Consider the following 27,216-nt stretch of genomic DNA (forward strand, 5'->3'; position numbering starts at 1 on the left):
GTTTCTTTAATTAAGAGTTGTATCAAACAAAAGATTACCGCTCAAGGCATAAGAAAGAGACCCTTCATGCTAAATGGTTTAATTTCTTCGGAGGTTCATTATCAGGGCATTATGTCTCTCTTATGCTAAGCGTGATCTTTTTTTTTGATACTTCTCTTTATTGCCAGTGCATTATTTCTAAGGGATTCACTTTCTAGTTAGACCATTGGAAATCATAAAGGAAAGATTTATTATAGCTCATTATCGAGTTTAGATTTGGAGTCATTATCGCTCATTTCGAGTTTGACTTCGAATTCATTATCGCTTGTAAATGGGATTGATTTTTCCTTTGTAATTTTCCTTGTAGAAAAGGGCTTGAAAAGCTCATTTCTCAGGTCAAGTCATGCTTACTATCCTTTATTACTTTTGGATTTAGTGGACCTAATCATCACCTTTGGACGAAAAGAAGAAAATATAAGAACATGGAAAGGTAAAGAAAAAAAAGGTTAATAAAATTGGAGTAAAAGAGGCAAAAAGATAATAAAATTTGGTTAGGTTTAGTCAGACGTTATACTGAACCTATTGTGTCTTGAATCATCGCATACTATTGTCGTGATGTTTAATGATTCATGAGGCAAGTCTACCCTCTCCCTTGAGGTAACTCCATGATAGAGATGAGGTATTGTTTATCTTTTGTTTCATTTATTGAGCTCTTGTCTTGTCGCTTCTAAGATCATCATGCAACAAATTTGTAATGATTGATGATTTGAGAATCGGATTTGCTTCTCCCTTGATCATCTTCATGATAGGGAAGGACAAAGAGAATAAACATTTCCTAGAAACACTCTGTTTTTGCTCTGTTTCAACTCTGTTGTAGCAGGGTATTTCCCAGGAATAGTGGCCAGCCGGCCATCATTCTGTACAGCCGATCACTTTTCATGGCCGGCCGGCCACCTATTTTGTATAGATAGTGGCAATTTTACAACAGAGCAGAGTATAATCTGAGGCCAAAACAGAATCATTTTCTAACTGCAAACAGAGCAGATTCTGGCAGCAAACAGAGAGGTTTTTGGAGGATGTTCTTAATTGTGCACATGTAGTTCCTCGTCTCCCGTTCAAGTCCATTAGCGTGTGGCCTTTAGATTCAATGTTGTAATTAATGAGTTGCTTTTCTTTCATTCGAATTTGTAATAGTTAATTAGTTAGTTTACTTCATTCAATTGTGTTGTAATAATTAGTTAATTAGGACATTCATTCGGACCCTCTTGCAAGGGAAAACTTGTAATATTTTGTATGTCTTTTAACCCCTATTTCTTTCTCCCTTTTATTTACTTGCTTATCATGATTGCATATAGTATCATGTTTTTGATTTCATATCATTATCATGCGTTGTATCCATTTTTGCATGCATTGGATTCGGTTCATCATTCTACTTACTTGAATACGTGCGCAATCGCATGCTTTGAGTTGATCTATATGGCATGATAAATAAGCCGAACCTAGTAGTTGCATTTTGTATGTGTTGCATTAGTCACTTTGCATATTAAGAGCATGCATTTTTACTAATTATTTTCTTTTCTTTGGTTTGCCTCGATTGAGTACTAGGTGAGTATTTTTGCTTTAGCATATCGTATGTGTGTTTGTGTTTCCATATCAAGCATACTATCATGAGGCTAAGTGCTTATTTGAAATACCTCTTGAATGCCTGTGGATAAAGGCTATTTCGCTTAAGTTGGAACGACTTTGATTAATGTACATATGAGCTTACTTTTCATTCAAGTAACACATATTCAAAACTCTTTTCAAACAAACATGAAATCAAAGCATTCCGAAGTGGGTGAAATAGCCTATACTTGTGTCCTCACATAGTAAGTTAACATTAATAAATCATAACAAGAGCATATAGTATTGATAAGAATTACATCATGATTAGTAGAGGCCGATCTTTGATCAGGTGAGGGGTGTGCTCAATTCATGACATTCCCCTCTCATACCTAAGTTCTTGAGCCAAGTAGCCTTTGGTTATGATGGACAAGTGGCCTTTGGCATGAGTCACGAGTTTCTTAAATTTTTCAAAAATATTTAGGTGGTAACTTTGAAATCTTGCAATGCAGTCCATTTCTAGCATCCCTGATAATAAATGGATTTTCTAAAGATTTGTCAGATTTGGACTTTTATTTGTGTTTTTTTATTTCACATTGCACTTGTGAAACCAGATTCGGAACCATGGGAGTCTGAACTGTAGGGCTATCGTATCTGAAAAGACTAAACCCCTCCGAGGAGCATGAAAACTAGCTACAATGTTCACTTGCACTCAAGTAGTGTGGCTTGACTACAAAAGTACTGGATGGTGCTAAAGTATGCTCGAGTTGTCACTTGGTCGCTCGAGCCAAGTACAATGCAAATGTGAGGTTTGCTCGAGTGCACACTTGGTTGCTCGAGCTAACTGCAAAGTTATGCAAAAATACTGGGAGCATGCAAAGTGCGCTCGAGCGACGATTTCATCGCTCAAGCGAAGTTGTCAAATTTTGAGTTTTTCAGAATTGAGTTTTTCAGAATTGAGTTTTAAGTTCCAAAACACAAGTTTTAAATCCAAAAGCTTGCATGGCCAGTTCAAACATATAAAAACACTCTCCAAAACATGAATACTTGATAAACACCAAACCAAAGACTCAAAATTTCTTTCAATTTTCCAAAAACAAAACCAAAAACTTCACATTCAAATCTTCTCAATTCTTCACTCTCTCTCTCTCTCTAGAAGTTCTCTCTCTCTCTCTCGCTCTAATTTCAACCAAATGATGATGAGAATGAGCTCAAAGAGGCTTAACACACATATATAAATCATGGATTAGATTAGGCTAATTAAGTAGGATTAAGTCTAATTAAACAAGCTTAAGTCTAATTAATCATAATCAATTCTAATTGATTTATTCCAATTATTTTAAGTCTGAATTAAATTTTAATCAAACTTACCATTTGGTTCTAAATATTCTAATGAGCTTATTAAATTAGTCAATTTCGGTTTCTGAATCCGTTTGGACTTTGAATTTCTAATTCAAAGTAGATATTCTAACAAATATTCCATAAACAAACATATAGTCACAAAATTAAATACATAATCATGCAAATATTCTCAATAAAATAGTATAAAAAAATGATATACACATTGGGGTCGTCACACTTTTATAATTGAGAAGGTCAAAGTGATACTTCTCAATAATTTAAGAATCTCTGTGTAAATAACCCTATTTTATTTTAGGATTTATTCTTTAATGTGTATTGTTCTTATTAGTAAATTTATATTAGAGTATAATACAATTTGGGCGTACTCAATTATTATTTAGGTGCAAATCACCTTGTTTGGTTTTGAATTTTCAAAAACTGTTTTTCGAGTTTTTATTTTTATATTTTTAATAATTTTTTAAAATATTTTAATCAATTTTTTTTTAAAAAAACTTTTGGATTCACTTAATCTTAATATATTTAAAAATTAAAAAATTTAAACAAAAATCTTTAAAAAATTCATTAAATACAACAAAATATGAGAATATATGAAATTTTTATATTTTTTTTTTGTATTTGGTGAATTTAAATTTTTTTTTGTAATATTATATTTTTTAAATATATTTAAATTAAAAATTTACATAAAATATTAAAAATAAAAAAATATAAAAAATATAAAACTTGGGATGTGTTTGGTGGAGTTTTCCAAATATGATTCCACAACATGATTTGAATGCTCTGTTTGTTTACAATTTTTAAAAATTAATTCCACATTCACTTTTTAAAACACGTCTACCCGGTCATTCACCGGACGTTCTCTGGACGTCCAGCCGGTTGATCGAAACAATATTCGTGTTTATTTTTTTTTTGGCACCTGTTATTTTTATATTTTAAATAAAAAATATTTTGGGAATTTTTTTAAAATTTTTTTATGAGTTTTGAATAAGATTTTATGTTGTGTGTTTGGTTATGAGTTTTAAATTTTTGAATCAAATATCATATGTCATATCACTCAATTCAAACTCTTTTCAAAATTTATAACTAAATAAATTTTTCACACTCAAATAATAATTCCAAAACTCATAACTCAAAATACAACTACTCTATTCTCGAATCATAATTTTAAAACTTTACTAAACAAAACAATAATTTTCTAGACAGTGGACTCAAATTTTTTTATTTTTATAATCAGTGGTATTTTAATTATATTGATTTATAATCCAAGGTTTCTAAAGTATATTCTTGCACACGTGAGAAGCGACAGACAGCTTGAAAGAAACCAGGTGAACTCCGTTTCTACGTTTCTGGTTCTCCTCATCAACAAAATTCTTCTGGTCTCTCTCTCTCTCTCTCCCTCCCTCTCTCTAAAGTCTAAACTCATTCTTTGGTATTGTTTTCTGTTTATCGTTGTTCTTTGAAGCCAAAATGGTTCTGTAGTTTTCTTCTGGGTTCTGCTTCTAGGTTTTGATTTTTACCTAACGTAAGTACCTCTCCTTCAACTTTTCTATACTTTCTCACACATATATGTATGATTTTTTTGTGTTCTTTCTCAACTTCTGTATCTTGATTTTTGTTCGTTAATTCAGTTATTGATTTTTTATTTGTTTCTATCTATGATGAGATTTTAGAGTGGTAGTGACTTTTGATTGTTTGTATTGAAATCTTAACATGAATGAATTGGTGGTGGTTTTTTTTTTTTTTTTTCCCTCTCTCTTTGGAGTTTTCTTTGCTATAGATTGTATTCCGTGAATTTCTGGTTGGGTTTGGTATACTTTTTCTTAGAACTTGTGAAAGCAGAGGAGGTGGCTGGGGTGTTGAGGGCGATGAATGGTGATAAGGCACTCGGTCCAGATGGGTTTACAATGGCTTTTTTCCAATATTGCTGGGAAGCGTTGAAGGCGGATGCAATGGTGATGGTGGAACCGTTTTTTTAGTCTGGGCAGTTTGAGAAGAAACCTTCATTGCATTGATTCCGAAGGAGTTGGGTGGAGTGTGTATAAGTTATTGGCTAAGGTCTTGGCTAATAGACCAAGGGGTGTTTTAAAGGGGGTAATGTCAGTCACAAAATGCTTTTGTAGAAGGATGTTAGATTTTGGATGCAGTGTTGGTGGCTAATGAGTGTGTTGATTCTCGTAGTTAACAAGGGTAGGCGGGAGTCATCTTTAAGTTGGATATTGGAAAATCATATGATAATGTAAACTGGGAGTTCTTATTGTCCATTTTGGAGAAAATGGGTTTTGGGGGCGGTGGAGACAGTGGATTCAATTTTGTATGTCTACGGTGTGGATGTCCGTGTTAGTGAAACTGAATGCCGGCAGGTTTTTCCTAGACTTTTTGGGGCTTGCGACAAGGTGATCCGGTACCCCCTTAGTTGTTTATTTTGGTTATGGAGGCAGTGAGTGGGTTGTTGTCTCTGGCGGTGCAAGGTGGTCTGTTGGAGGGTTTTATGGTGGGATTGGCATCTACGTCATCCGTTGTTGTTTTTTATATTTTGTATGCCAATGATGCGCTCATCTTTTGCAATGCTAATGCTGAATAGTTGGGGTATTTGGGATGTGTGCTTCTATGTTTTGAGGCAATGTCGGGGCTTCGGTAAATTTGAAAAAGGAGTTGATTCTAGTAGGGGATGTGGATAGGGTGTCAAACCTGGCAGCTATTTTGGGATGTAAGGTGTCAACCTTACTGTACTTGGGTTTGCCGTTGAAAGCTTCTTTTAAGGCAAAAGGGGCGTGGGATGGCATGTTGGAGCGGGTTCAACGGTGATTGGTGGGGTGGAAGAGATAATATTAGTCTAAAGGAGGGAGGTTGACCTTGATAAAGAGTGTCTTGTCGAGTGTTCCAACCTATTTTATGTTAGTCTACGTGATTCCAATATCGGTGGAGCATCGGTTGAAGAAGTTGCAGTGGGAAATTTTATAGGACAGTCTTTTTTTTTTTGGGGGGGGGGGAAGGTGTTCAGATATCATTTAGTGGATTAGGATCGGATTTGCATGCCCAAGGAGGTGGGTGGTTTGGGGGTTTGGAGACCGGTGTTGTTTAATTTGGCCATGTTGGGTAAGTGGCTTTGGTGCCTTGTGTGGGAGAGAGAGTGGTTGTGGCGTCAGGTTGTGGTAGCCAAATATGGGGTGGGGAGGAGGGAGTGTAGTTCAGGCGTGGTGGGGGGTTCACATGGGCAGGGTTTGTGGAAGGGGATATGGCTGGGTCGGGGGGAGTTTTTGAAACGGGTTCACTTTACGGTGGGGTTTGGGGATAAGGTAAGGTTTTGGCGTGAAAGGTGGTGTGGTGAGGAACCTTTAGAGTTTTCGTTCTCGTTGAGTTTTCGTATTGCTGTTGATTGATAGGCGTCTGTGGTGCCTTGTTTTGCTAGGAATGGGGATTTTGTAGTTTGGGACATTAGATTGTGTCGGCAAGTCCAAAATTTGGAGGTTGGGCAGTTGGTGGATCTTTTGGATCTTTTGTATAGTGTGCAGATTGGGGGGGTGGGGGTGGGAGAGGATTGTTCAGTGTGGTGTTGGCTGCCGAGAGCGAAGGGTGTTTTTTGGGTCTCTTCGTGTTACCGAGCTTTGATTGGTGGTGTGAGTGGGGCGTTTCCTTGGTGGGGTATTTGGATTGAATGCATTCCATCTAAGGTGGCCTTTTTCATGTGGATGGCAGCCTTAGGCAAAATCCTGACAATTGATACTTTGGTTCGTTGTCAACACATTTTAGTAAACTAGTGCTGTATGTGTCAAGGTGATGTGGAATCTGTTGATCACTTGTTCATTCATTGTCCTATTACCTACCGTTTGTGGGTCACCAACCCCCCCCCCCCCCCCCCACCCACATCTTTGGAGTGGTTATGGGTTCAACCAAGGGGTGTGTTCTTCGGAGTTGGGGTGGGGATTGGGTTGGGAAAGCAGTGCCGGAAGGCTTGGGCACTTGGTCCCTTGTGCTTAATGTGGTTGATTTGGTTAGAGTGGAGCCGGTGTACTTTTCACGCTGTCACTCATCCCGTCCCTTGGTTAGAGAATAGGTTATTGACAGTTTTGTACAGTTGGATTATGGGAAACTTGCATACACTTACTTAAAAGTGTGAAAGTGAAAACACAAGGGCAGTACAACCAATTTAGACTTACTGAAATAAAAATTTTATAGCACTCACTGGAAAAAAAGTAAATTGATTTTTAAATTAATACCCAACTCCTAAAGAATTGTTTCTCACCTTCCTTTGAACTTATGTATAATATGATACTAAAAATTAATATTATTGTATCTGTACCCATGTTTCATAGGGTTGCAGCCATGACAGAATGTTTATCTCTAGAATGCGAAATGGAGCTGCCGACGGAACCATTATTTTGCCAGATTGTTAGATTTACTAGGAGTTGGTAGTCTTGAAGGTTTTTTTTTTTTTTTTTTTTTTGGGTTGTTGTCAGTCAAAGAAAGCTGATCAGTGAGTTACATGATAGCTTATGTCATTAAATGTATTGCTTCTCAAACTAGGGGAGAATGTGTGTGGGTTTGGAATCCTTTGGTCTTGCTGTGGTTGTGTTTGTTCTTTCCATAAAGCTGAAAGACAAAAAAAAAAAAAAAAAAAAAAAAACTAAATAAATACAAAATATAAATATAAATAAATATTAAAACTCTGGCAAGTAGACAATTGCTTTGTCAGGTTTAAAATTTTTTACTAGCTATTTTTTCTCTAAAATGTGGTGTTTTCTTTCTTTGGCTGTTTTTGTGCGTGTTTTTTGTAGTTTATTTACTAGTCAAATTTACATGCACTAGGACAATATGGTCAAAAGGAAATGATATTTAACCAATTTACTTCATTCAATCCTTGATAAAGTTTCAATTGAATTTATGCAGTTGAGTAGTGCCATCTTGATCTTGGGGCTGGATAATAACATTACTACACACATTTACAAGCACTCTCAAAATATGATCCCTACGGATTTTAAAGGTATAACCTGGGTTGGAGATATATACCAGAAGTTTGAAACCATGTGCTTGGAGTTGGAAGAAGATATGTATCGGGTAAACCTATAATTTTTTGCTGCATTTCAGCTGCCCTGAAAGGGAAGTTCCTGTTATTTGTTCCTAGTGGTAGTACAATTACAGCTATTGTCAGAACACTCTTTTCCAACCTCTTATTACTATCACTTGCTCTGGGCATGCTCTTTTCATGAGATGATTTTTCTTTATCATCTATTTTCTTTCCCCACAAGTGGGCTAAATATTATCCTTTGTGGAAACATGGTCTGTGTGTCTGATATGGAAGCATTTAATGTGATATGCATTCTTGTTAGTCACAAGTCTGACCATAGATGGTCATTGGAATTGGCAAACTTCTAATTATAATTTAAATTGATATTTTTGGCAGGACACAGTTAAATATGTTGAAGACCAGGTGCAGACAGTTGGTGCAAGTGTCAAAAAGTTATACTCTGATGTCTTACAAGATTTGATTCCTCTATCTTCTATAGATCCTGTCGCTGATTTGTCTCTGAACCCATGTACTGATTTTGGGATCTACAAGAAACCAAAAACAAGCATCAACGAGGATCGGATAAAGGTCAATAAACCAGTTGCTAAGGATTCAAAAATTATCGCTGGTGTGAATGCGGACCATACCTCATTTTTCAGTGAACATCAAAATGTTTGTAATTTTCTGCGACCATCTTCTCTGGGCTTGATTAAAGGAGGAAGGTCGGAATTGTGTTCAGAGAAAAATGAGGATGAAGATACCTGTGAATATTCAAATGTGGATATCAAAATAAAATCTAAGAGGAATAATCATCCGTCATCCGCAATGTTATGGCCAATCACTCCTGGGTCAAAAGATTTGATAAGGGCTTCATTGTGCCACCAACTAAGTAATAATCATGAAGCAGTATGTGACCACAAAGTTATGACATTATGCTCAGCTTCAGTTGAAGTTGCTGAAGGTCACTCCAGAGGAGCAAAATTTTGTAACAATACTGTTAGCTCAGCTGTGTCTATTGCAGATGCTGCTATTGATATCCCAACAAAACCCATTGAATCTTGTGTGAAGAAAGAAACAAAACTGAGTACTTACACCAGTGGTGGGCCTGGTGGGTTTTCAGCACAATCAATTGGTAATATACTTCTTTGCTGCATTAAATTTTAGCTTGTAGTCACTTCCTGTAGTTTCTGTGTTAACTTCCTGCTTTGGCAACTGCAGGCACATGTACAAATAGTGGAGGGATTTCCTCGATAGAGTTATATGCTTGTGGTGATGCACAATATATTGAATCTACTATTGAGGAGGATGTTTCGTCTCATACAGGTATTGATGTTTCATAGTTGATATGAAGCTTCTCTTTCTTTCATTAATGAAACTAGGAAAATGAGTTTGTTGAGGTTTCATTAGTGTAAATTATTTTGTGATGATGCATGAACAAAGTTAGTGATGGAGAATTGTTTTGACCTAAAGGATGGCACTAAAGGCCATGTTTGGATCATCGATTTGGTTAAGGATTTGTGGAGAGAAGAGAAGAGAAGAGAAGAGGGAAATGTGAAATAAATTTAGCTTACATGTCATTCACATTTCCCTCCCCATTTCCTTTCCCTACACAAATCCCAATCCAAATACGCAGCCAATTTTTTTTTTTAAAAAAGAGCCCAATCCTCAACTCCTGTCAAACAAAATGTGAACTGCACTAGTCTACTAGACTAGTTGTACGCAGGGAGTTGCCTGCTCTGCCTCTACTCTTTTTTTTTTTTGAAACAACAACGAAATTTATTTTATTAAAGAAGAAAGAAAGGAGGACGAGAAATACTCATACAGAGAAAAGGAACATGATGAAAGTAAAACACAGCCATCATAAAAGAGAAAAAAAAAGCAAACCCAAACACTAAGGGTTACAAATAGCAGCCCAATCCCTAGAAATCAAGAAAAGAGGGATTCCCCTAAAAGGAGGAGACACAAAGGCTCAAAAAGATGCCAAAAATCCAGCCCTATCCCACAACGAATCTGCATCAGCCTCCTTTCCATCAAAGATCCGTGCATTTCTCTCCAGCCATATGATCCAGAAAATAGCACAAACAATACAAGACCACAATGACTTGGCTCGCTTAGATCCGCCGAACCCATCAAACTTAACAAGAAGCATATGTGTGCAATCCCGTGGAGCAACCCATTTAACATCACACAAGCCAAATAGACGCTGCCATAACTGAATAGCCACCGAGCAATGGAGAAAGAGGTGATCCGCTGATTCCGAACTCCTCTTGCACATCACACACCATTGAGGGCAAAGATGGTGATTTGGCCTTCTCCTTTGGAATAGATCATTGCTCATAACACCTCTCTGAGCTAAGGACTACATGAAAAACTTTACTTTATGAGGGACACCCCCTTTCCAAATTTTCATGTGAAGAGGAAACAGAGGAACGGATGACTTATCAATGAGATTATCAAACAAGGATTTACAAGAAAAAACCCCTGAAGAGCTGATATTCCACACCCTTTTATCAGGATATGATGCTAAGGAAACCCCACCAACCAACGCCAACAAAGATGTCAACTCAAGAGACTCCCTATCACTAAGATTCCTAAGGAAGTTGAAATTCCAAGATATTGGTGCCACATGAGAACGTGCCACCGACTCAATTGAAACATTTTGAGCTTGAACCAATCGATATAAAAGTGGAAAAGCTTTATCAAAAGATGTATCCCCTACCCAAACATCCTCCCAAAAACGTATACTAGCCCCATCACCCACTTTCATAGAGAAAAACCGAGACACAATTGGATACAACCGAGAGATAGACTTCCAAGGAGAACGACAACTGCCCCTACTAACCACAATAGAATCTCTACCATTAACCTGAATTCCATACTTGCTTTTAATGATAGAACCCCATAAGGACTCGCTTTCCTCGGGAAATCTCCACAACCATTTGCTCAAGAGGGCAATGTTTCTAGCAACAATGTTCCCAATAGCAAGACCCCCTTTATGACGAGGAAGGGAAATCTCCACAAACATCACCGATCAATGCACTCTGTCTTCCCGACTGTCTATCCTCCTCCACTATGCCACGTGTCCTTACTGACCCTTCGAACTTCTCATCTCCCCTACCGCCGGTGCTGGAATCTGATGAGTCTTGTCGGAGAATCCATGGCCGAGGCACCTCTCTTCTTCTGATAGGTCTAGACAGAGGCTTCAAGCGAACACTGAACGATGCTTCCCCCACCATGACATCGACAGTGGATGGTAAAAACCCAGAATCAAATCCTCTCACCTTCAGCCTAGCCTTAAAAAGGTTCTTAAAGGTGCTAGTCCTGCGATCCACTTCCAGCAGTCCTCCACACTTCAACCCTATCGTCTCGAATGTTTCCTCATTCCATAGATGAAAGGGTAAATCGCAGATAGCAACCCAGCCACCATATGAAGCAATGACATTAAGACAGCTATGCCTATTGTCAGACCAACTCTCCAACTTCACCGCAATACCCTTGTCGAAAAATCGCATCCCAAATCCTCCAAACTCTGCAGCTTGTTCCTTACTCTCGGTGATAAATAGAGCTCGGTTTAATTGAAAAGGTCGAAGAGTGACAGAACACTTAAGATATTTGCATAACTCTCTCTCAATCTGTTCCCAACTAATAAAGAAATCAGTTATGGTACAGACTGCCGCGTGATTCAAATCTATGCTCATACTGTTCCTTGCCAAATATGAGGACTCGGCCTTAAACAACTCAGCGTATGATCGACCTCTGTTCACCCTTGTATTTTGACCTCTGGTTGCCCCTGTTATATGGCCTCGAAACTCCCCTGTGATGGCCTTCTCCATATGAGGTAAATAAGACCCCGAAAGCTGACTCTTCCTGAGCCCTCTCCTATCAACCTTAACCCCCTCATTACCTTTGTTGCCTCCATAAATGATCCTACCAAGCAACTCAGCTGTGTGTAGCCATCCTTGTCCATCAACCCCCACCGGAATAATGACATTGCTTCTCTTGATCCCTGCTGTCCACTTAGACAACTCAACGAAAGCTCCCCTCTTGTTATTGAACCTCTGAAGACAAAACACAGTAGAATGACTTCTATATTTGCTAAAAAAAACTGCCTCACTGAACCTTCTCCACGCCTCTAGCAAAGCTTCCTTTACCCAGAAAACGCCTCCCAAATCATCTTCACAGAAAAGCTTCTGGCTCGATTTCTTTTAGTTATCTCCACTAATTCCCCTCTGGACTCCTCATCGATTTTGATGATAATAATCTTCTGTTCAACTCTCAGTTCAGATGCTCTCCCTCTATAAGCCATTACTTTGAAATTACTTCTCGGGCAATTGTATCTATTCCCTACATTGGTGGGGAATGTACGGTAGACAAGATTGCCTCTACTCTTAGGGTTTTGTGTGTGTGCACATGCGTTTCTAGACTAATTCTAATTTGTTTCGAAGGCAACAAAGATATTTGACGTACTTATTCCTTCCAAGTTTCTAGATATTGCAATCAAAAAAATATTTCACTTCTTTTACATAGAATCATGCGATCTTTTTGGATCCATTTCATGGTTCTATTTTCTCCTGTCGAATAAAAGCAGCTTTATTGTACATTCCCTATGCACTTGCGTATGACTTGCTCTTGGATGTGACATTAGAACCTGCCATTATTTTCACTTGCATCAATGGTTTAGACATTTGCATTGAGATGATTTATGTATTGTTTCTATCAGTTTTATGTTTAAAAGGTATGATGAATATTCTTGATGTCTTTGAAATGATGATATTTGAACTTTCAGGAATGTTGCTGTATGTTTATAAGGAAAAGAGAAATTGTATATTCAATTGTGTGTTTAATATAGAAGAATTACATCAGTATTTATAACCTGGGTTAACCCTAAAATAAGGAAATAAGCATAATTCCTAGAATATTAACAGAATAAAATGTACGCAATATCTTTAGAATATCTACGATATCTATGGAATTTTGATAATATCTAAGAGAACATCTACAAATATTCTCAATATCTCCAGAATATCTACAATATTCATAGTTGTCAAATCGGGAATCGAACCGAATCGCGAATTGAATCAAATTGTGAATTGTAAAGATTCGGTTACTTTTTTTAAATTACTTAGAAAAACATATCTACACATTTAGATGTTGAATATATCTTATAAATATGAAATATTTAGACTTAAATTAATAAAAACGTTGTTTTGAATAATGATATTTGGACAATAAAGCTTATGTATCTTTCCAAGTAACAATGAACTAATAATAAGAAAGAATTAATTGAAATCCTTTATTTTAAAACGTAAACATTATAAAAGTATGCATGCTTATTATTTAAAAAAATAAAATAAAAAACCAAGTAAAGAACTTGTGGAACCATTAGGTTTAATTGACCTCAAAAAAAAAAAAAAAGAAAAAAAAAGAAAAAGGAAAAGGCCCAAACACACTTATGTAATATCAAACTGTTAGAATATAATATGTAAAGTGTTGCTTTAATAATTAGGTTAGTATAATAATTAGTATGCTTTAATAATGTACCTTTAATATTTGTGCCTCTACTTTCGGTTGTAATTGTTCTCCCTCTCCTCTATAAAGGAGAGAGCTCAACACAACATATATATACAACAATCAATAATACAATTCTATATTTCTCTTTATACATTAAATTTCTTCATGGTATCAGAGCCATAAGATTTAGGCCCGTATTTTGTTTTCTCACCGGCGGGCAGCCGGCCGGCAACCTTGCCTTCGCTGCCCGCTGGAATTTTGTACACATACCTTCACTTTCTTGCATCTTCCAACTTTCTTACAACTGTTGTCCCATAGATGGGCTTCATATCTACCAGTCCATCTATGCCTTGTGACACCTCTATACTGTGAAATCCTCTGTCCAAATGTATCAATGGACTTCCTATGGACAACCTGCTTCTGATCAAGCTTCTCAGACCCTCTTTTCTTCCCCTCCTTGAATGGTGTTTGGTACACCTCATGGCCTCTAAATGCATAGTAATCTGAGTATTGCTGGGCTTGAATCTGCTGTTGTTGACTATTGTTGGTCTCATGATCTGGGTTGTGGTGGTAGTACATGCTCTCTTCTTACATGAGAAGGTAGTCTTTGATTCGCTCCAGTTTCAACAGCCTCACTTTGCACTTCGTTACCGGCGTCACCGTCGGAATACGGGCTGCCGCCTCTGGCCCCTTCTGCTTCCGCTGCTTTCGCCCTACTCTTGCTGGCGGCGCCGCACCTGCGCTGAAGGTTGCCCAATTTAGGCGGAAAGTTTGCTCGGTATTTGGCATTGTAGTACCATTGAAGCTCTGCAGAACTTTCTCAGCTGCTGCGTGAGAAAGGAACTCAATAAACCCATATCCCTCTGACTGACCAGTCTGCTTACTGCGAATAACCTTGACAGAGTTAACCTCGCCAGTGTGCGCAAAGCAGGTGTTGATGTAACCTTCGTCCATCCATTGTTGAAGATCACCAATCCAGATCGTCCTATTCTCATCACTCGAAGGGACAGAAATCATCACATTTCTCACCTTTTTTCTTTTATTTTGTCCTCCACTTTACACCTCACATGCCTTCTCTCTGTCTAAATAATAATTTTCCACCACCCAACTTTCTTTTTATTTTATTTTATTTTCTTTTATTTTATCACCCACTCACTTCTTATGATGAAAACACAATGGACCCAACTTCATGCCAGCCACATGGGCCTGTCCCTCCGCCAATGCTCTCATCCTTTTCCTTTTTCATATATATATTTATTTCGCCAACCAATACCACTTTTTTTAATTCCTTAATTTATTTTAATAACATGAGTGGCCTCCCTTTTCCACCATCTCCCTCTTTTTTTACACAATATTTTTGTACCACCGCCCACTTCATGATACCCATATTATTATTATTATTATTATTATTATTATTATTTTCACATTAAAAAAAAAAAAAAAAAAAGGAAGAAAAAATTCATTATCACAAGTGTCATCTTGTAGATATTAATCACCATACATTGCCAACAAACATTTACGTTATTTGCTCATTGGACCTGATAACAATCGAAGGGAGTATACCCGTTTTTCAATTGCTCCCACTTCTTTTTTGTTTGGGCTAAAACGCAGATTTGCCATCAAACATGATGGGCTTAAAACATGATTTGCCACTTCTCAAAGTGGGCTTAAAACACACATTTGTTGAATTGTTCCAATTCAAGCAACAAAGCCTTCATTCGCAGGCATTCATGTAGTTTAGCATTTAAGCATATAGCCTCATGGCAAGAATGCAAAACATGGAAATATGACAATCACACTCATGCAAGCATGCTAAAGCGTAAAACTTACAGAGTACTCCAAGCCAAAACAAAAGCTAGTTAGAAAGATGCATGATCTTAACTATACAAGATGCCTAATACAACACATGCAATATGAAATTAATAGGCTCGGCTACTAATATGGCATATGATACAATTTGAACAACATGCTTTTAAACACGTATTCAAAGAAGTGTATTGAAATACGTTGCAGTTTGAATGATGCGCCGAACTTCGGTGTATGCAAGACAAATGAATGGATACAAACATGCAAGCATAAGATATGCTAATTGAAAACGATCCCTAATCTAACCATTGAAAGCGGATAAATAAAAAGGAGAAAGACGTGGGGTTCGAAGACATGCACACACACACACACACACTTATTACAACATTACGCCCTCGCGAAGGAGGGTCCGAATGAATAAGGGCTAAGCTAATCTAAGCTAAGCTAATTTAAACTAATCTAATTAAACTAATTAGACTAATTATTACAAATCAAAATAAAGAAATAGCTAAACTAAGCTACTTAATTATTCCAACACTTAACTAATTAGCAACTAGTTAATTAAATTACAAAACCAATGTACACTAATTGAACATTTAGGCCCCGTTTGTTTGGGGTTATAGGGAGGGGATTGGGTTTGGTAGTGAGGAGGGGATTGAGAATGAAGTGTTTGTTTTGAGAGATAGGGGGGATTAGTAAGGAGGAGGAAGGGGGATTGGTAAGGAGGAGGTAGAGATGGTATTAGAAAAATAGTGAGGGGATTAGAATTTTTTTTATTTTTTTTATTTTTTATATATTGGGAATTTTTTTTAAACATAATGTTTAATTTTTTATATTTTTTTATTTGTTTTATTATATTATATAAAAATAATTTAGCAATTCCTCACTATTAATCCCCTCACTATCAATCCCCTCACACTAGGCCTGTAAATAGATCGAATTCGGATCAGATCTGTCAAAATCCAAATCCGATCCGATTAAGATAAATCCGAATCCAATCCGAATCCGTTTAGTTCATATCCGATTATAGATATCCGAATCTGAATCCGATGATTTCGGATATCCGATCCGATAATCCGAATCCGATCCATTTATTTATTTATTGAGCTATAATTTTATATAATTTGAATTTTTTTTTTCATTTTGTGTTTTTTTATTCAAATTGAGAATAATCGGATCGGATTGTCGAATTATCGGATCGGATCGGATTTTTGCAAATTCAATCCGTTTAATTAACGGATTAAACTGATTCGGATTGTCGGATTATCGGATCGAATTTTTTTGTAAACAGATTCGGATTATCGGGTCGGATTCGGATTAAATCCGATCCATTGACAGCCCTACCTCACACTACCTTAGCTCTGCTTTAGGAAATGGAGGATGCATGCATTTGATTTTCGCCCCGAAAAGCGACCCAATTTTTGTGACAACCCTCACCTCTGATTAGTGCTAATCTCTGATTAAGCATGATAAGTAACTGATTAGAATGAAATCCTGAATTGATTGTAGGAGTGTATTGTTTTAAATGCATTTCTATCTGTTTGATTTCTGAATGATCTGTTCGTGTTTTAACTTTGAATTGCGAATTGAAGGTCGTATCGGCGACCGAACCAGAAATTGATTAGTGTTTTATGCTAATTAGAATTTATGTGATTTTATAGTAGATTTAATTAAAATTTGATTTGGAATGATTAAATTAGATTAAATAATGTTAAATTACAGTAGTTGCAATATTTACACAATTGCCACTTAGTGGCTTGATTCAAGACCATTCTTTTTCTACTTCAGTCATGTTTGTTATGCCATCCATTTCATCTTTGAGACCAAACGTGAGAGAGAGAGAGAATTGGAAAGAAATGATTGATTCAAGAAAGTTTGGCTTGGAACCTAGGAGAAATTGAAGAGAGATTGTGTAATTGAAGCTTCAATACTTGGAATTCAAGACTTAAGGTCGGAAATCATCTTCTTGATTGTGAATTCTAGCTGTATCTTGCATGGTTTAGGGTAAATTAGTGATCTAAGTCAAGAATTGGTTTAAAATGTTGAATTGAGAGTTAATCCTTGCATGCATGTGCATATTCTTGAATTTTGGAGTTGTTTCATGAGAATTTCCACATACAAGTTCATATTTTTGTTATGGTCCATGAATTCATCATGATTTTGAGCTCAACATTGCATTTGATCTTGTTTTGAAACACTAGAGTTCATGAGAACTCATGCATGTATGATCTTGCAATGTTCTTCGTGCTTACACTTAATTTTTATGTTCAATTGGCTTACTTTTGGGCTTGATTTTACAAATGATCTTCAAAAACATGTTATACTATGATTTTCCAAGAGTTTTCCAGAAAATTAGCCCAAGGGGATCGAATTTGAAGCTTTAAAAGTTGAATTTCATGCTTGAGGTTCAATCTGAAAATTCCAGATTTTGGACCCACGCTCGAGTGTAGGACTTCATGCTCAAGCGTGCACTCTGAGTACATGCACTTCTGTTCGAGCGTAGGAAATCACACTCGAGCATGAAATGCATATGCCCAGAAGTTCATGTGTTTTACAGTCTGCTCGAGCGAGAAAGTTCACGCTCGAGCAGGGACCTAAGTCTCACGCTCGTGCGTGAATTGCATGCATCCAGTATTTTTCATGAAGTTTGCAGTCCGCTCGAGCGTAGGAAGTCACACTCGAGCGGAGCTCCTTTGTCTGCATGTCCACTCAAGCGTAGAAAGCCACGCTCGAGCATGGACCCCTGTTTCAGCAAAATTTGAAAAGTGTTTTAAAGTGCATCCTTGCATCTCTTTCTATCCTAGGCATTCCTAGGCCATGTTTAAGGCATCTTAATGAAGATATTGATGTAGAACCACACCGAGTCAAGATAGGGACTAAGTTGTTGATTCCCGAGTGTGTAACTTAGTGTGTGTTCGTTCTGTAACTGTGTAGGGTTGGCACCCGAGGATGCCCACCAGCTGCTTATAGCCCAGTGCTCTGTGAGTAACAATGTTGTAAAGATATGTTCAATTATGATTATTCTCTGAATGATCAACTGTTCTGCTTACTGAAACGTTATTGTTTAATGAATGAATGTTTGTCCTATTTGTAAACTGTATTCGTGGCATCCATAGCAATTTACTGTTACTGCTACTAACATAGAGATCTCTGTCGGTTTCCATGTTTGGAACCATTACTGTTACTGTTATGATGGCCATCGACTGACTGTTCGGTTTGTTAAGACCTACTGTACTGTTTTACTATGGGATGCACCACATATGACAGCTATGGCTACTTTGGGGTGTCTTAGTTCCACCATTTTTGTCTCTGTTTTGTGTAAAACTTGACTGTATAGCTACGATGTAGGGATTTGGTCCCTAACTTGAATGTTTTGTGTATCTGAGTTGTATATATGTTTTGACTACGAATGTGAATATGTTCAAAAAAGTCTTTTTGCATACAAAATGTCACAGCTCACTGGACATCTCTATTTACTGTTTTGCCTTCTGCCAGCCCCTTTACTCTGTATTACTGTCATTACTGTTAAGCAGGCCTTTGGTAATCACGGATTACTGGCCGGTTACGATACCTAACCCATAGGGGCAGGTTTGGGTTATGACAGTTTTGCTCTTGAGAGGCTCTGTTTGCAGGGTTGACTACACTCCAGGACCTTCTGCTCCAACTTACCGAATCAATGCTGAGGATTACACCAGTGGCCTGCCGGCCATGAATGCTTGCTTCCGGCCCCCTGCCGGCCAAAAATGTGCCTTGCCGGCCATGAGTGAGCCACTGCTGGCCACCAATGAGCCACTGCCGGCCACTGGTGCTCTGAGTCACCACACTGCAACAGAGCACAAATAGAGGAAAATGGAGGGTTTTCCAAGGGTATGTTTGTACTGTGCCCCTCCTTGTCATCTCAAAACATCAAAGGAGTGGCACTCTTGGATCCAAAACCACCAACCAACCATCTTCAATGCATGATGGTCAAAGAACCAAGGAGTACAATTTCATTGTATGCAAAAAGACCAGACTCAAGGCCATCACCTTACCATGGATGATCAAAGGCAATGGAGACTAAGGAGATTGGCTCATTTCATCACTTTGAGTATGAAATGCTCCAATCTACCTTGTGTTCAATATAACTTCTAATTGAACACATACAATGCAACACAACATGCTTAACTTACTTAAGTAATACTTGTCAAATTTTATTTACTCATTTTTATTACCGATCCATTCTTTAACTGGTTTAGTCCAAGAAGAGAGTCCTCTAATGAGAGAGATGTCAACTAAGGGATGACTTAAGGCAAGAGAGAGATCAAGCCTTTTGTTAGTAGAAACCCTCAAAAGAGGATTAAAACGATTGAGCACAAGCTCTATCTCAAGCTTAAACACTACCCTAAGGTTAATCACCTTCAAAGAAAATGGAAAAGTGAAGAAATGAGGGAGGTTGCAGATATTTCAGTGCTGAAATGGCATGCAAAGTGATACTACAACATGTAAGCAACTCATGCAAATCATGCTTAAAAGCCAAAAACACCAAACTAGTGAAGATCACTACACTATAGGCATGCAATGCAAAGCTCAAAAAGGACCAACAGTCCAAAACAATCTTAAAACAACTTAAAAGAAGTCCTAAAACATGCTTGAAGTAAGCTAAAAAAAGGCTAGAATGAAAGGCCAACACATAGCATGAACTAGACTATTAAGCACAGTTGCACTACAAGCATACAAAGCAAGCCTCAAGTGACCAAACTAGCTCAAAACGGAGCTTAAACATGCCAAAATCATAGCAAAAATATGCTGAGATCAAGTCACAAAAAGCTAGAAAAACATGGTCACATGTTAGTTATTTACACATGCAAACAAGACACAAGGAGGGGAGGCTACTCCCTCCCATTTTGGACCTCAAAACAATGTTTTTACCACTGAAAATTCTCTGGAATTCAGTGGTCAAGAGAGTCGAAAAAGTTGTTTTAGAAAGCTTTGAAAGATGGCACAACAACTTAACAAGCAGGCTACAAGAAGGGTGGACCACCCCTAACTCCAATCAAACCTCAAATCACCATTTTAGTCCATAAAATAGAGATTTTTAAAGGTTAAAACCAGCCTCAAAACAGCATGCAAAGATGGCAAAACAAGTATTTAAATTAAACTTAAAACACAAGTGTTCTACCTCTTGAAGATAAGATGCTATTTAGGTAACAAAGGCAAGTCAAACCAAGCCAATACCCTCTTCTAGAGCTCAAATAGGACCTTAAACAACCTCAACTCAATGGTGATCAAGTTTGATCAAGGACTCACATGCAAGAGTGTAGAGAATTTAGGCTTTAAGGCATAAAATATCAAGAGAGAGAGGATTCTAGAGAGAGAGAGAGAGAGAGAGGGAAATTTTTTTGTCTTCAAAATTTCCAACCCCCCACATGGAAGAGGAAGGCTTCTATATATAGAAGATACAAAATCCCCTCAAAGAGATCTAGCCATACACGTGCAAGAAGATGGCTCAATCTGTGCAAACAACTGGCACAAAATATTAGAAAATATCTACTGATACACTGGTGGGCAGCCGGCCATCAGTGATAGCCGGCAGGGGCTCGTTGATGCCCGGCAGGGCACATCAATGGCCGACAGGCCAAAATCTGTAGCCGACAGTGCCTCAACATGGCCGACAGTCCATCAAAACAAAAAACATACTAAAAGAACCTAAACATGGTCAAAAAATGAGATAAAATTAATGCATGGTTTGGAAAGCTCAAACCTGCGGCGTTCTGTCGTGGATCTCGAGCGCTCGACGAGCAATCAAACTCGTCACTGGATGTACCTGCAAGAACATCCAAGTCTTGAGGACGGTCAAAAATGGGGTGTCTACAGTTGCCTCTCTTTGACAGAACTTAGAGTCAGAAAGATGACGTGAGTGAATGTCAAAGCCCTGAGACGACCCATTTTGACAAGGCCGCAAGACTTAGATAGACATTCAAGATAACAATATATAGTTACACCCGTAGGCTGGGACAAAATGCAAATGATATGCATGATGCAAGAACATAACTTATGATCATGCAATGAGGCTATAATGAAGCATTTAAATGCAAGTGTTACGCAAAGAAAATGCCATATTTTAAACAAACCAACAAGGTACAGTAATCTCATACATGAAAAGAAGTAAACAAATAAACACGCCACGTATGAGAATCACAAGCCGAATCGTACCTCGTGCAGAAAGGATGTAAGAAAATTATGCAGTCTTAACTATGCAACGCGCAGGAAAGGCTAAGAGCGACTGTCGGGAAGGCCCGAAGTCTCAAACAAAATATCGACGCGCTGCACGTGTAAGGAAAGAAGGGATGAGGTGAACACCGGGACTTGCCCACGTGTTTCTAAAGTGTAGCGTCCTAACGCGTCACACGCAAGAGGAGAAAAGGATGGGTGCAAATGCCGGAGGGTGGTATAAACATCGGAGTACGTCCAATGTTTCTAACCAAAACAAGGTGGTATAAGCATCGGAACACGTTCCATACGCTTCTAACCGGGGAATGGTATGAACATTGGGCACACGTCCTAATGTTTCTAGCCAAAGAGGGTGGTATAAGTGTCGGAACACGTTCCAAACGCTTTTAACCGGGGAGTGGTATAAACATCGGGCACACGTCGTTTCTAACCAAAGAGGGTGGTAGAAGCGTTGGAACACGTTCCAAATGCGTCTAACTGAGGAGTGGTATAAACATCGGGCACACGTCCTAATGTTTCTAACCAAAGAGGGTGGTATAAGCATTGGAACACGTTCAAAACGCTTCTAATCGAGGAGTGGTATAAACATCGGGCACACGTCCCAATGTTTCTAACCAAAGAGTGGTATAAGCATCAGAACACGTTCCAAACGCTTCTAACCGGGGGGGTGGTATAAACATCGGGCACAGGTCCCAATGTTTGTAACCAAAGAGGGTGTTAGTGTAAACACCGGGCATACCCAAATGTTTCTAATCAACAAGGAGTCCGAGGGACAAGAATAATCTTGCATGGAATTCCTGAATAAACCGTACATACAATATCGTGCATGTAGAGAAAGACACTTAACAAGTGCAACGTGATGAGAATGCATGGTCTATACAAGACGAATAACTGTGACACAACGTTAGAGGTATGTTTTATGCACAACATACAAGAAATGAAATATAAGCATATTCTATGCGGCACGAGCGAAAGCATGTTCCATGCAAAAATAATCAACAATGCATATTCAATGCAACATGCATATTCTATGCAAACATAGTGATGCATGTTCGATGCAACAATTCAAAACACATATTCAATGCAACAACAAAGAAATGCACATTCTATGCAACGACAAAAGCATGTTTGGTAAAGACAACTCAAAGGCAACTTCCGATTTATCTCTCGGAAGAGTTGCAATATGTTAAAAAGGATACACCTTGCTTAGGTTGATAAACGACGACCGTCGCGCACTGGAAACGCAATTATGAGCTTCCGCGAAGACATTCTGAATCAAACTTTGCACACCCTTTGCATTTCTTGGAATCCAAGAGAGGCTTGTGGAACCCTGCTGGCCACCAGGAGAGGCCGCCGGCCACTGCTGTGCCCTGCCAGCCACCAGTGCACCACTGTCGGCCATCGATGTGCCACTGCCAGCCATCGATGACAGATTTGGGCAATTTGACTTTTCACACTTGGGTCTTTAAGTACACAACTCTAAACTTCATTTCCCACAAACCTTTGCATGAAAATTATTCCTTTTGCTCTCTAGGTAGTCTTCTCTAGATCCACACGTTTCACGCGTTTTCCAACACCCTAAAAACATTTTCTTCGCTAAAACCCTCTAGTTCTCTTCACTTTGAACCAATCAGAATTTGATTTCGATGTTTCTTTCTCCATTTCCATCATTCTCGGCTCATTCCCCTCGAGTTTCTCTCTAGGACAGTACACTTTTCCTGGCTTTGACTTTCTTTGACTTTTTCTCTCTCCTAGGGTTGACTTTTTCAAAGTTTCACCATTTTTCTTCATTTTTCCTCATTTTTCTCATTTTGCACCTATTTCAGATGGCGAACGATGTTCCACATGACGGGGCTCTCCCTGAGCTTTCTCCAGTAGATTTCGAGGAGGACTTTGAGGCCGGGCCAGAGGCCGAGCTAGAGCTATTACCATTGAGTATACGCCCATTCGATCCAGCGAGATACCATCCTCAGACTCACATAGTGCCTACCGTAGGAGGCATCAAATCATTTACTGACTTTGCTGAGGACGCGCCAGACGACCTCCTATTGAGAGAGCCAGTGTCTCATTTGTCGGCCATCGCCGTAGAGGTACGAAAACTGTCTTTTCTGCAGTATTACCTTTAATTGTTTACATTTCTTGCACTGTTTTGATCTGATTGCATCTCATGCCTTGCCTTGATCTGATTGTATCATCATCACTGCTTTATATCTGACTGTACTTTTCATCGCCTGAACTGTTTGCATCTCACGCATTATTACAGGACAGGTTCCACTCCTTCAGAGGCTATGGCACGACGAACGCTCGAGACTGGTACGGTGAGCTCCCAGCTGGGGTTCGTGACTTTGTTGATGAGACAGGCTTCGATATCTTCTGCTCCAGCCTGACTCGGGTTGTATTAAGTCATCTTCTCTTAGGGGCTCTAGTGGAGAGGTGGTGGGACATCACCAACTCGTTCCATTTCTCCACCATGGAGGAGATGACGATGACCCCTTATGACTTTTCCATGATCACTGGCTTGGGTGTAGGGGGTGATCCGATCCCTCTTGACCCTGACATGGGAGAGTGAGAGGCAACATGGGTTGCGTTGTTTGGGGCACATCCATCGACACTCCGGTTAGGCATGGTCCGGTATAGCTAGTTTGAGGAGCAGTTTAGGGGGACTGAGCCCGAGACGGTCGAGGCGACAGAGCGGTACGCCAGAGGCTTTCTCATATTCCTTTTCGGTACCACCTTGTTTTCGAACAAGTGGAATACCATGGGCCTGTATTTGCTGAGCGCCTTCGTAGTGCTCAATCGAGTTCAGTTCTATGATTGGGGCGGAGCCGGCCTCACCACTTTGTACGGATACATGAGCTTGACTTTCTGCATGAATGGGAGCTTGATTGGAGGCTACTAGCGGGATTGGGAGGTACACAACTTAGTTCTCCCTTTTTGCTTTACATTTTCTGCTTAGCAATTCTTGCTTTACATTTGTTCCATACATGTACTTTATGTTCTGCATTCTCTGTATCTGCTTATGCACTGTATGTTTTCTACTTTGTATTTTCTGCATCTGTTCATGCTGTATGCTTTCTGCTTTGCATTTTCTACCTCTGTTCATGCTATATTGATTTCATTCCATTGCACTTTCACTGCAGCTATGGGTGTACGCATACTTCCCGGTTCTTGCTCCAGAGCCCATAGAGGAGGTTCCAGCGACAGTCCCGTTTTCTTGGGTATACGAGGGCCTGCTCTGCTGTAGGACCCAGGAAAACTTCATGTTTTTCCGCCAGTATTTCGATGTGGTTCGGCGCACGAGGAAACCCAATAACAAAGTCGTCTCACCTTTCAACCATTTGAATCCACACATTAACGATTAACAGCGACTAATCATCTGTTTGTTTTCATTTCAGATCACATGGCAGCCCTGGGCCGTGATATCGTCAGGGCTTCGAGCCTAGTATGATATAGCTTGGGTCGTCACCCACCATCGCATTTTTCTCGAGGGCCCGATTTGTCGCGCCTGGTTCTTGGACGAGCGCTTTGCGAGCCAGACTTTGGGCCTATCTGCCCCATTCATACTGATGGTACCTCCGGTATCCATGAGAGTGACACACAGACTGTTTACCGAAGAGGTGATCCAATTCATGGTAGGGCTGGAGGTGGATTATTTCTGTGTAGAAGGCGATCATCCGACCTTCATCTAAACACACCTGATGTCACATCTGACCGGCGTTCGCGGGGGCGAGGGAATGAGAGCTCCTGTTGTGAGGGTGACACACAGAGCGAGTCGGGCGAGCACAGCCCGTGGCAAAGGGATTCTGCAGATAGGGCGGAGGGCTGGTTGGCCGGAGCTTCCGACCGAGCTGACAGGTTGGCGATACTCTGGAGTGGCCTATTAGATTCCGATCGAGCCTCCATTGCCTGGTCACAGATATGTCAAGGTGCTTGACGCGCCTCTAGTATGCACTTCAGTTTTCATTTCATTTTACATTCTTGCTTAGATACTCAGACATTCATTCATTCTAGATACTGATCATTTCAACTTGCATTTGCAGCCCTCCATAGAGTACGTTGATGGATTACTCGAGATGTTGGCCTCATTCGAAGGCGTGATCTTGAGGAGAGAGTCGATACTCGGCTTCTATGGAATTGAGGTAAAACTTTTCAATTTTCTTGCATTTCGGTCATCGTAGTTCTGCTGACATATTGAAATTGGCATTTTAACTGAGCACCTCTTCACCCTGCACTAATACACTGCATATATAGATCACATCTGACACACTGCATTCTCACATTGTATTCATACCCTGCACGTACCTATTCTGCACATCACTCTTGCATCTGATACACATACTATGGCTGACATATACCAACTGCCTTTTCAGGTCCCACATTTACCGACAGCAGCAACAGCAGCCGGACCTTCAACACCTCCTCCAGTAGTAGGGAGAAGAGGGAGACAGGCTCCGATATGCAGTCGAGGCAGAGCTAGGGGCGGCGGCGACAGGATCGACCCTTCAGAGCCCATCTTAGGCGACGATGATGATAAGACGAGCGAGGATGAGGAGGCTGCGAGTCTATAGTCAGAGTCATCTGAGGACGGAGACGACGATGCCGGCTCAAATTCTGCTAGTAGTAAGGCTTCGGAGGCTGCGGAGGCAGAGTAGGGCTCCGATTCAGACTTTGATTCAGATTCAGACAGTCGCGCCGACGGAGACAGTGCTTTAGAGTTCGCTCCACCGAGGAAGAGAATGAAGAGGGCTTCTTAAGCCTGAGATAGTTGGCGTTGATTTATCTATGTTTTGACTTAGTTTCTTTTTGCTAGCAGTATTGGTACTTTGTACAGTTCAGACGAGTTTTATTTCTTAAAAACTTGTACTCTTTTGTAAAAAGTGACCATGATCGGAATGAAAACAACTTTTGATTAAAAAGTGTTATATTTTGCATTCTGAGCATCGCATAACATCGCAGAGCATAAAAAGAAATGACATTGGCCTTGATTGAAAACCGCACATTCCATTAGCATTGTCTTAATCAGGTAATGAACTGACCAACAACTTAAAAAAGACAAACTAAGTAAAACAACTCAATAAACAAAACAACAACTCGACAATCAATACAAATACAACTTAATAAGCGAAACAAGGACTTGATAAATAACAAACCACAACTCGATGAACAAAACCAAACAGATACAACTCAAATAAGCATGCTCAAGCTAAAAGAGACTCAAAACAAGACCTCAAGAGATGCGAATAGCAAAATAAAACTGCTACATTCACTTGGATTTTCACAAAGGAGGACAGTGGGTAGAAAAGGGAGGCTGTCGGCTATGAAGGATGGCCTGCCGGCCACCTATATCCTTTGCCGGCCATCAATGTGCCTCTGCCGGCCATTGATGAGCCTCTGCTGGCTATCAATGTGCAGAACCTCCGAAACGTTGACACCTGGCCTCCACTCACTGCCTTATCTTCTACAAAGGCTCCAACGTCGTGGTTTCTTCATTCCAACTTTGTTTTTGCTACAAATGGAGCCATTCTCTACCGAAAAACTCTCAGATTGGATTGCAGCTTTAGATGGCTTAGAAAAGCTGAATTTCTGGGGTTTCGGGATAAACACACTATTCCTTCTGAGTCGTACCCCTGCTGTGTTTTCCGTTCCTTCATGCCGCGGCTAGATGTTGGAACCCGGCCATACATGTTTTTAGCTTTGGGGGACAAGAGATATGTCCGACAATTGAAGAGTTCCAAGTCTTAATG

General features: G+C 39.4%; 1 protein-coding gene and 1 long non-coding RNA gene across 2 annotated transcripts; both read left to right on the forward strand.

The window, feature by feature from the left end:
• The first annotated feature begins 4,237 nt into the window (after positions 1 to 4,237).
• On the forward strand, positions 4,238 to 9,364 carry LOC114300833 (uncharacterized). The gene is made up of 4 exons (XM_082878823.1): positions 4,238 to 4,316; positions 7,828 to 7,995; positions 8,342 to 9,077; positions 9,164 to 9,364. Exons 2-4 carry the CDS (start codon positions 7,900 to 7,902, stop codon positions 9,283 to 9,285), a joined length of 954 nt encoding a protein of 317 aa, XP_082734949.1. The 5' UTR covers positions 4,238 to 4,316; positions 7,828 to 7,899; the 3' UTR covers positions 9,286 to 9,364.
• A 14,371-nt stretch (positions 9,365 to 23,735) lies between these two features.
• On the forward strand, positions 23,736 to 26,388 carry LOC114281907 (uncharacterized). Its single transcript, XR_003636077.2, has 5 exons — positions 23,736 to 24,383; positions 24,613 to 24,789; positions 24,868 to 25,398; positions 25,513 to 25,611; positions 25,843 to 26,388. It is a non-coding gene; the product is annotated as an uncharacterized LOC114281907 (long non-coding RNA).
• Positions 26,389 to 27,216: the final 828 nt, after the last annotated feature.

Source organism: Camellia sinensis, chromosome 7, assembly GCF_055761805.1.
Source record: "Camellia sinensis isolate YWXY chromosome 7, ASM5576180v1, whole genome shotgun sequence".
Lineage (NCBI taxonomy): Eukaryota > Viridiplantae > Streptophyta > Magnoliopsida > Ericales > Theaceae > Camellia > Camellia sinensis.